General features: G+C 28.3%; 1 protein-coding gene across 1 annotated transcript in view; it reads right to left on the reverse strand.

Annotated features, from left to right (window-relative positions):
- LOC129968292 (uncharacterized) overlaps positions 1-9,091 on the reverse strand; it is a 77,564-nt gene extending 68,473 nt beyond the window's left edge. Inside the window, exons 1-2 of the mRNA XM_056082148.1 lie at positions 8,950-9,091; positions 5,541-6,057 (exon numbers count right to left, since the gene is read on the reverse strand). Coding sequence (XP_055938123.1) covers positions 5,541-6,057; positions 8,950-9,091 — 659 coding nt within the window. The remainder of the gene's footprint in view (positions 1-5,540; positions 6,058-8,949) is intronic.
- Between the last annotated feature and the right edge of the window lie 2,761 nt (positions 9,092-11,852).

Raw genomic sequence — 11,852 nt, forward strand, 5'->3', positions numbered from 1 at the left:
TTAAATATGCTAATAAGGCAATGTCAAAAATTTCTCGTAACATTATTAAAATATCAAGAAATAGTAAAAATATTTCATTTGAATAAATTCATAAAAGTATCAGTTGTTCTTCGAAGATGCAGTCCAACAATTGCAATCAATTATTAATAAAAAATGGTTTTTATAAATTTGACAACTGTCTGATTTCAGTTTTATACAATTCCTTCTAAAACAATGAAATTGTTTCCATAAGTATATTAAATGAAAAAATTGTAAACATTCTAAGGAAAATCATCATTCCGTTTATGAAATCTATCAAACGATTTCTGTAAAATTTCTTTAACCCTCTGACTGTGTAATTTTTTAAAATCTCTATTTGGATGCGATGTTTGCAAATAAGTTCTAATGTTTTTAAAGCAAAGTGAACTGATACCATAATGTTACACGATAATAATAGGATATAATAAAAATCTGTAAAATCGTAAAAATTAATGCTCTATAAACTGCTAAAAAGGCTGGATGCAACAGAAAATGGGCAGATTTCCAACCTATAGAAATCGCGGGATAAGCAACTGGAGCATTAACTTTACTGGTTTGAATTATACAACAATATTTTATCAACATTAGTTTATTTCTCTTAAACCAAATGTTAATAAAATATTTGTAGGCGTTTGTCATAGCTAAATATCACGTTGATAAAATTATGATACTTTATAAATATCAATAAATTTACACCAGACATTTCGTCATATATTTGATATAAAATTTCTCAGAGGTTTGAATTGTAATTAGAAGAGAATTATCTAATACAATTACAGCGTAAATTAAAATATTCAATAATTTCTTTAAAAACATGTATAATAAGCCAAGAATATCTGGTAATTGAATAATAGCGAATTAAAATAACAATGAATCAAGATAATTCATTATCTTGATTGATTTATATTTATATTAATTTATTTGTAACTTCAGGCCATTTGGAACAGCATGATTTAATAAACTATGCAGTTTAATAAATGTGTCTGGGAAATATGCTCACGATAATAGATAAATCTCTGAACTAAATCAATACATAATTATATTCCTTGCCCAAAGAAACATTTTTCCAACTGAACTTTGCCATTTGAACAAAAAAAAACATTTGTTTTAGTTATTTTAAATTGTAGTAATAGTTGGTATTTAAATTATTCTTATTACTGCAATCTGACCCCTGGCGTCAGATAAAGATTGGGAACCAAAAGAAAATAGAGCTTATTTTTAAGAGTTTAATTTTTTAAGCATACACATTAAAGTGGTAACTGTTTTCATTTTTTTTTTTTTTTTTGTATAAATATTCAAAGAGAAGACAAGTTGATTTAATTTATTAATCTTAACTTTTAATCAAAATTGAATAATTAAAAATAAATTTTGTCTGTGAAATCTCTATGGTAAAAACTTTTCTTCTTCAAACTTCTAAGAGTTAATATTCTTATGCAGTTTTTTGGTTCACGTTTTAAGCACTAAACTTCTTGAATTTTATCGATTTATCTTAAATTTTCTAATCCATTAATAAAATTAATTACTTACTGCATTTAAAACTTGAAACAAAATTTAGCATGAAAATTTTACTAAAAAATAATTGAAAATTACTTTAATCCCTTTCTTTATACGCCCTTATAGAGATATATAATAATTTTTAGACATTAGCAAATATATTGAAATGGTAAGAAATATGCTGAATATTGGATATATAAAATATACTGAATACTGAATATTGAAAATATACTGAATATTGAATATATAAAATATACTGAATATTGAATATATAAAATATACTGAATATTGAATATATAAAATATACTGAATACCCGAAATATATATTTATCAGTTTCAATAGTCCAATTTCAAAGCATAAATAATTCTTATTTCTTTCTGATTTATTCGTTTATGTTATTAGAAATGGATTAAAACTCAGTTCAAATTAGCAAACGAAAATAAAACAAGTTTCTTTCATTTCTTTTTTAATTCGATCGAGCAAACTTCAAAAAAATCTGACGTATATAAAGCTCTGAAAATACATATGTTATGTATGGTAATTCTATTTCTGCCTTAAGACTATGGGATTCAAGTTATTTTTCATATCTTAACTAATAATTTTTCAAAGTTTTTTTTTTTCATATTAATTAGAATTCTTACTGACTTCTAGGAATTACGAAGAGTTGGAAATAATTTCTCTTCTTTTTTTTTCCATTTTAAATGTCTTTTCTTTTATTTTAACTTTGTGAGATTTTAATTTTTTAATCATGAATTAGAAGTTCCAATAATTTTGGAATAGTTTTAAATATCTCAAAAGTATCAAAATATTGATAGGTTTATCAAATTTAATTTTTCAATATGCATTTGAAAAATATTTGTTGCTGTAATTTACAAATTAAAATCAACTCGATTCTTTGTAGTTATTTGTTATTTTATTTTACATTTAAAATCCTTTTTTAATGTTTATTGAAAATCTTTGATTAACTTTGATTTTATATACTTTCAAACGATAATAAACATATCAAGTTTGTGTTTATTATGAATTTTATGAGCCATCAGATACTTGCAAACGACAATTGAAGCTTGACATACAAAATAATTCAAAGCAATCTGACATTTCCTCAAAAATTCTAAGTTAAGAAATAAATTATTCAACTTAAACGAAAAACTGATAAAAGCTACAATACATTCATATTTCTGAAAAGTGAGCATTTATTAACCCTTTTATTAAAAAAAAAGCTCAAAACATATTTGTGAATAATGTACGACAATATATTAACAATTTCCAAGTAATTCACTCACATAAAGTCGTAAATTTAAAAAAATGAGTGTTATTTTGTGAAATTTATTTTACTTTTATTACAAATAAAGGATCATAAGAAATTGTTCATAAAGTAAATTTATCTTTAATATTATAAATTCACATTGGTCTCAAAAGCATTTTTCCTTTCACTGCACGGAAAAAACCGAAAGGAAAAAGCTAAGTTATAGCACCAAAGAAACAGATCACTCTATATTTTACCATTGTTGACTCCCGTTACAAATCATCTCTCCCCTTAAGAAGGCGACAAGAAGAAAAGAAAACCCTAAGGCCTCATCAAGGGATCAGAAACAAAACTCTTGTCTCTCGCGTTGTGGGGAGGTTTAAAAATTCCCACACGGTTTGTTCCATGACTATGACTCGGCTCGACTCTCCCGTTCTATTTCTGGCACAGCCAGAAACCCCTACGTTATCACCACAAACAAGAGTATAAATCAGAAAAAGGACTGGGATTTTTGGTACTTAAACCGTTTTCTTCACTTTTGGGTTAAGAATCTCGAGTAGAGTGAACTCGAGGTGAATTTTCGGTTGAAGATTTGCATGGATTTCTTAAATAAGACAAGGCATAGTGATGAGAGTATTTATTTGATCTTTTTAAAAGAGTTTCTTTCTTTTAGATGCAATTTTTTAATAGGTTCGCTTTTATAACTCAAGCCTGCGATTGGAACAATCTTTTTTTTTTTGCCATTTCTTAAATGTAATATAAAAGTACATTTAAGTAAAGGTAACTCATCTAACTAAAATAACTGTGTCGTGAATTCAACATGCTAACATATTTGCAACAAACATTAGCATTTACCAAGTGTCATTTATTTCACACTTTCGAGGAAATTTTTAATTTTGTTATATAATTCATTTCATTATATATATAATTCGGTTTTCATTAAATATTTTTTAGTAAAAATTGTAGTAAGAAACTAACTGATATTATCGATTACTTAAGCATATTGTACACTTAAGGTTTAATAATATGAAGCTGAAGGAATTTGAGATAGTTTTCGGAAGTACAGTTTTGAAACATCAAGGCATAATGATAAATGTATTCATTTGATTTTTATTTTGAAAGTAACGTGTTATCCCAATATTCTTAATTATTTTGAAATTAACATATTTTCCCAATATTCTTAATTATTTTGAAATTAACATATTTTCCCAATATTCTTAATTATTTTGAAATTAACATATTTTTTCAATATTCTTAATTATTTTTAAATTAACTTATTTTCCTAATAATTATTTTGAAATTAATATATTTTCCCAATATTCTTAATTATTTTGAAAATGACGTATTTTCCCAATATTTTTAATTATTTTGAAAATAACGTATAAATAAATTATAATAAAAATTCGTTTGTTTCAATTCTGTACAAATAAGCTGCCATAGATTCTCATCGTGCTGCCTTTAAATATAAGAAGATTTATCTTCTGCATATATCGTTGCATCTTTATACATATACATTTTCTGGCAAAAACTATTAAAAGTGGCGACAAGTTTTTCATAGCATTAAATCACAATCAGCAAAACAAAGGAATTTTTAATTCCATTATATATCTTTTAAAAGTAAAATACTGAAGTATAACCTCCTAAATTTTTAATTATAAAACTGCTTATAAAATATTAACATATTCACCATAATTTCATTAGCATTTATTCGTGAAGTTTCTTGTGTAAAATTCTTACAATTGCTTCAGTTATAATTGGTATAAAATAATCAAAACCTTCGACACTTTTTCATGCATATATGATCGATTTCATTTAAAAAACGTTTTCTATTCTTCTAGAAAATCTGCCTTTGGAATGCCGAATTTTTTCTGGATATAAATATGGACTGTAACTGTCATATGCAAAAACACATGTTTTTATGCAATAAAAATAAAATATTTATACCTGTATATTAAGGCACTGGAATCAGACGATAAGCTATAACACCATATAAAAATCGAATTATATAATACATTAAAAAAGAATTTCTTAATACGGATATTTGATTTCTAGTCAATTCATAGGTAATACAGAAAGAGCATTTATGGCATATATGGTAGCAAATAGATTTTTAATTTCTTGTAACAAGAAATTATAGTGGCTGTGAGAAAATTTTCTCAAATCCTATTTTTAGTACACGTAATTAATTTAACCATATCATCGTACTGTTAAAAGACATTTAGATTATCTAGCAGTTAAAAAAGAATTTTAGATACAAATAAATAATTACTATTAACTGACAGAAAGTTTCAAAAAATTAACAGAAAGATGTAACATCAAGCTGAATTTTAACCTATCTAAACAACATGTCAAAAAGAGTGGAAAAAATTTCTTATACCATATTTTTAATGCTTTCAATAATTTTCTTAGTCATGGTAGCATATAATTAACTAATATTTGGACTATCTATAGGTTTTAGAAAGATTTCTTGTTGCATAAACATATAGTAATTGGTAGATATTAATGGACAGATAACTGACAGAAAAACAATAAAAAAGTACTCAGAATAAGTTGTAATAACATCAAAAAAAATTTTAACCTATCGAAGTAGCAAAGCATAGAGACTTGGGAAAGCTTACTTGTGTATATTTTTGTACACTTAAAATGTTTACTTAACAGATATTTTGTACACTTAAAATATATGCTTAAGCAAAAGCAAGCAATGACATTTGGGTTAACTAGTATTTTTAGAAATCATTTTCTATTACAGATAGCCTATTGGAACTGTTAAAAGGTACTCACAGTAAGATGTGGTACCAGGCAGATTTATAGCCTCTCGGCCGTTCCAAGAAATTGTACACCAGGGCTTGTGACTTTCGGTATCGTGGTCCACGATGTCTGCCGGATTTGAGAGGTTTTCCCAGCAGACTGGTCCGGGACAACTGTGCCGGAGGGTAGCCGGAACTTTGCCGACGCTCGCCGGACTCAATCCGGCTGAGCTCGAGCGGTATAGCAGCCGTCTTGCAAGAATCGTTTTCTCTCTCTTGTAGAGCTTCTCTGGCTGCTAAATGTGCTTCGTTGGATGGAGGAGTGGTGGGGGTGCCATTTTTGTCGACGTGGTTCTGGAGGGAGGAGGGATTGGGAGGCTTAACTTTGTTGTTGTTAGCTGCCTCGGCCCCATACTCTTCGTATTCTCTAAACCACACGCTCCGGTAACGTTTCTGCCGGTACTCACTGATCAGAGCCACGACTCTCCTGTGGGGTTGAGCGCGAAAGTTCGAGGTTGCTTTGTCGAACCGAATGTTTGGAGAATACAGAACTAGTGGCAAAGCGAAGATTCAGAAGCTGTTGAATCTCCTCAGACACGTGACGTGGACGTCTTGTCCGGTGTCATATTGTATTGATCAAAAATGAATCAACAGTTCTAAAGTCCTAGAATTCGACAAATGTTAAACCCTACGTAGCACGCAAGTAAATCTACAAATTTCACTTGCAATTATATAGAAATGTATTTCACCTGACGTTATAAAGATGATGGGAGATCAAATCTTGCTTCAAATCAGATAAAATATACTCGCAAAAGCTTCATATAATGTTAATATGGTTCAATATTGGATACACCACACTAGGATAATAATTTTGATTTAAATTTTCTTGAGGATAATCTTTTGAATCACAAAGATATTTTCACTTGTTTGATTCAAAATAATATTATGCACATTCGAAATAATTCGTTTCACAGTAGTCCATAATAAAAATAATTATTGACTGAAATTTGTTGGCAGGGGTTTGAAAATTTCTTTCAGGTAAAATTTTATTGAATTGAAATGTCACTTGTGTCAAAGAACAATTTGTAAATTTCAAATAATTTGCTTTAAAGTCATCGATAATTCATGTAATCGTCAATGGTAGTTACCAGTGATGAACTTTCAAATTCAAATGATGAGATTTTTAATTTTTTTTTAAATTTATATTAGTATAGGATTTAGATCAATGAGAAAAAATTGGATGGTACGAAGATTTTGGAGTTTAGTTTTTCCTTAAAAGTATTAAATATCTCCTGTAATTGGGATATTCAGAAAATTCTTTTTCCTGGGATTTAAAATAAAGTCAGTCGAAGTCGAAATAATTCGTTCCACGTTCGTCAATAATTAATAATTCTCAGTGTCAATTTTTTAGTTTGAAAAAAATTCTTAATTTTCAATAACATTTCTTCTGACACAACGATCCTAGTTCATTTGTTAGGATTAGCTTCTTCCATAGATGTAATTTTGACAATCTTTTACTAGATTTTGATTTAAGGTTGTCATAAATGGATTATAAAAGGAATTAAAAATTGCAACATATATTTGAGGTCTTCAAGTACACAAAAACTTTGACTTACATGAATTCAAAAGGAATGGAATAATCTGGAATTGTTAGACAGTCAGTAAATTTTCAGTTCAATGTCCAACGTTATAACACAATGTAATTACTCTGGATGCAGCTCATAAAGATATTAATGAGCAATAATAGGTAATCAGATTTCTAAGTAATCAGTTTGTTCAACTAAACTATTTATACGAGGAAATAATCCCTAATTCTTAATAACTGAGCAATAATATACATCAGGTAACAAGTGTAGCGATGCGTTTCAGTGGAAAAAATTCTGACGAGCAATGTAGTCAAAAGCAGTAATTGCTGCTTAGGCGAGCGTTTATCCAGCAAAATAGTAAATAGGCAATTCCTCCCCTATAAAAAAAATACTAGATTAAAAAAAGTATTAAATATACAATGTACCAATTTTATATGATATATATATATTTATAGTTTGCTTTGTATCATAAATGGAATGAGGTATAGAAGTAATCTGTTAAAATCTCAATTGAAAAAATGCAATTAAATAAAATAAAAGCATAAAGAAAAAATTATTTAAAAGCAAAGACAAATAAATGTGTAGGATATTGTTTTTTAAATGACAGTATGAATTAAACAAATCATTAATCTTATTGTTCGGAGAGGATAGTTTAGCTTATAATTTTTACTTAAAATTTCAATTTATAACAAAATTATATAAGATTTTAAATAGTATTTCTTTTTGTACAAATAAATCACGAATTTAGACCAGAATTAGAAATTTTCTTTCTGTTTTAAATGCTTGGTTTCGTTTTTTTTTTTTTTTTTTTTTTTTTTTTTTTTTTTTTTGGTTACATCAGCAGAAACCAAAATATTTATAAAAATATTTTTTTCTTTTTAATAACTGGTGTCCGAAAATATAATTTTCAAAATAAAAACGTTTCATTTTACACGTCATTCACTATTACAAAAAATAATTTTCCTGTAGCTATAATATTTTTTTTATGTTAGACATTTCATGATAGTTCTTCATTTTTGAATAAACAGCATCTTATAAGACAATTTTTAATCTTTTTTGATTCAAAAGCAATAAAACTTGTAGAGAAACACTGTACTTACTTGACCTTTTTTTTTATTAATTCTCCATAATTCTCAAAAAAGAATTCATTGAGATCCCACCTTTTTCTGTCGCGTCTCAAAATTTTTATTCAAAAGGAAGCTAAAGTTAGTAGAATAAATTAATAAAAATTTACTGGAATAGTGAAAGCGTAAAATATATTCTCCATTGTTTTTTTTTTTTAGACGCTTTGATTTTACATAGTTTTTCTTTGTATTAAAATATATTTATAAATCGAAAGAAGTTTAGAAATATAATTACACATGGTTGAGTAAAATCAAATCGGTTTTTATTTTGATTCAAAAGATTTAAATTGATATCTTGATTGTATGTCTAATTCGAAATCAAAAAGGAATATAATTTATTGTTTGTCTTAATAATTAAAGAAACTAATATTATTACTTTTTTGTAAGAACATAACAAATATACGTATAACCTTCATATAAAGTTTAATCTAAATTAAAGCCTTACATTTCTACCATAAAAAAACTAGTTTTCTTAAATTTTTGCCATTTTGTAAAATGTCACCATAATTTTGTTGTTCATAGTACAAAAACTTATTAATCGAAAAAATTCCGACTCTGAATTTTCTCTTACCAAGTAACAGCTATAATAAACCTATGGCTATAATTAATCCTATAAAGCGAAAACTCGAAACTCCGATTATCCGTGATCGACGGTTGATCGAGAATTATCCGACCGCATCTTTTCCTCCTCCGGTGACTAAAATCGTCCCGAGTTGAGATGCCGTGAGGTCACCTGTGACTCCATCCTCCTCCTTTTGGGATGTGCAATAAATAAGGAGGCAGCAAGCAACCCCCGTAAAGACGTGACAGAATCTTTTGCGCGTGCTTCTGTTGATGAAGCGAATGCTACTGGTGGCCGGCGAAGACAGCGCCATCTATTGCTCGTAGGCGTAGATGATTTATAGGTTGGAAAAAAGTGACACTTAAGGGAAAAGTTCTTAAAATGTATCTCCGAGTAAAAGTGATGTAGATAGGGGAAACTTCTTTTCTCTTTAAACTTTAATTAAAGTAAAAGACTTGTTATGTTCTTTTTTTAATTGTTTGAAAAATTTTAATTGATTCTTTTGTTTGTTGAAAGTTTTATATAATAATTGATCGAGATTGATACTGATATAGTTAAAAATTTCTTTTATTTATGATAGCGTTACGAAATAACCTCGTCTTTTTTTAAAAATTTTTATTTTAGTTCCAAAAGTATTTTACGCTGATTAAATATAATCAAGGTTTTTTTTTTCTTGATTAACTGTTTTGAGCGTAAGTAACCTGTTACATGTATATTTTTGTAATCATTATCATAGATGGAAAAACAGTTTGAAAGATATCGCGTCCCTGTGATAATATTCTATAATATGAATTAAAATTAAGTGGGTTTAAATATAGAATGCTGAAAAGCTTTCTGGTATTGTTTTAATGAAATTTTTAAGAAAAGTATAATTACAATTCATTATAGATGTGAAGGAAAAGTCATGGCATTAATTTTTTAAATGATGATTGATTTTAAGTTACAAATTAAAGGTCGAGTCATAATTTTGAATCATGGAAACATAAGCAGATAAAACTCTCTCCAAATTTCTGTACTGCAACTGCAGAAGGACTTCGATAAATACACATTCAATATATAACTGGCCAATTATACGGCATTTATTTGATAGAATTCACTAAATTCAAACTAGAAGCATATCCCATTCTACTTATTTTTTATGATAACTAGATTATTTCAGTTACATAAATTTTGATTTCTTGACAACCGAATTTATTGAACTTCCAAATTAGATGACACATCCTATTTTGGACATTTATTGTTACAATAATATAAGGAGCATTTGAGATATTGAACCGTTTTCTAAGTGATTTTTACATTTTTAAATACTTAATTCTGTTCGGTTAATTGCAAGTTTAAAACCAAAATTCTATTTCGATGCACGTGTCAGACAGGTCGTTGTATGCGAAGGGTTGATAAGAGTTGGCAGGACTAAATCCCACTAACTAGAGTTGGCTTGATATCCGGTTTTCCTATATAGGTTCAGATTGATAATGATATTTGACTGACCTGATATTTTGATATCTAATACTAAAGTTAACCAATTATTTTTCCGTCGTAATTAAATATTAATACTTCAACAATAGTGACACTTGACTGAACCTGATATTTTTGAATCTAAACAAAAATTAACCAATTACTTCCCCTTATATTGAAACATCAGTACTTGAGCAATACAAATATTTGACTGTACCTGATATTTCTGTATTTAATACAAACGTAAATCGATTATTTTTCGTCCTAATGAAATATCAATACTTGAGCAATACTGATACTTGATTGTATCTAACATTTCCATATGAAATACAAAAGTTAACCGATTATTTTCTTTCCTAATGAAACGTTACTTGAACAACACTGATACTTGATGCACCTGATATTTTTGTATTTAATACAAAAGTTAACTGATTATTTATATATATAAATAAAAAATAAACATTATGAAATTTCAAATAAATTTTATTTCCGACACAAACTAAAAAGCTTAAAATTATTTCTGAATCAAACTAAAAAAGATACCACTGTATTTAGAGAGCGCTAATGCTGCTACTACTAAAATATAGATGAACTTAACCAAATTAGTAAAAATACCAAGTCAATACAAGCAATAAGAATAAAAAATAGAATCAAAAAAGAAATTGAGAATTCGGCCTGAGGATTTTCTCAAGGGTCATCCTCAGGCAAGGATTCAAGCAAGGGATTTTTTCTGGGAGGAGTCTGACTTTCGTCTAACAATATTGACCCCTCATGACCCGAAAATCTGCTGAAATTGATTTATCTCTAGGGTCTCAATTTCAGGGGATTTTCGGATCATTATTTCATTTCAAATATTTTTTTTCCAATAATTCAAATTAAATTTTTTCTAATTTGCACAATAATATTAAAATTTGAATGACCGGTTGGATACAAATAATAAGAATATTGTGAGCTACGAAGAATGTTCCATATTACTCTGATCACGTATGCAGAGTCTTCAAAAGAGATACAATCGTTGTTCAGTTTCATCACCGGGCTGCTTGCGAGACCAAGAATTTAATTACTTGTCGGTAACTGTCATTTCCGTGCTTTATGGGGAGATCATCTTATTACCCAAGTATAACGTCATTTTGAACCATAAAGAATTACTCCCGTCCTACTTTTGCATTCCAGATAATCTCAATCATGACGAAAATTAAAACCGCCATTGTAGTGAAAGCATTACGGCCTCATCCCCTCTTTTGACTCCATACTCCATCTTTCATGTAAAGATACAATTCAGCATCGGAGTGGACATAGCTCACCCAACACCATTAGTGTACGCATAAAGGGAGCAAGAACTACCTTCCATCCAAGAAGCTACTCATTTCCTTATATGAGTTATTTGTTCTTTAGTGGGATGACGTCTGATTATTGTCACATGAAAGGTTACCACGACCTCCAGTAGCATATGAAATAAGCTGAATGATCTTCGCAACGTTAACACGGATCCATGAACTAAGGTTGAATCTTAATGGTAATAATCGGCCGAAGTTTTGACCTTTCCAGAAGCAGATATGCCCCGTCATGGAAATAGAAGTTACTCGATCCCACTGCCTTAATGCTCTTACACACCAAGA

This window comes from Argiope bruennichi, chromosome 5, assembly GCF_947563725.1.
Source record: "Argiope bruennichi chromosome 5, qqArgBrue1.1, whole genome shotgun sequence".
Taxonomy (NCBI): Eukaryota; Metazoa; Arthropoda; class Arachnida; order Araneae; family Araneidae; genus Argiope; species Argiope bruennichi.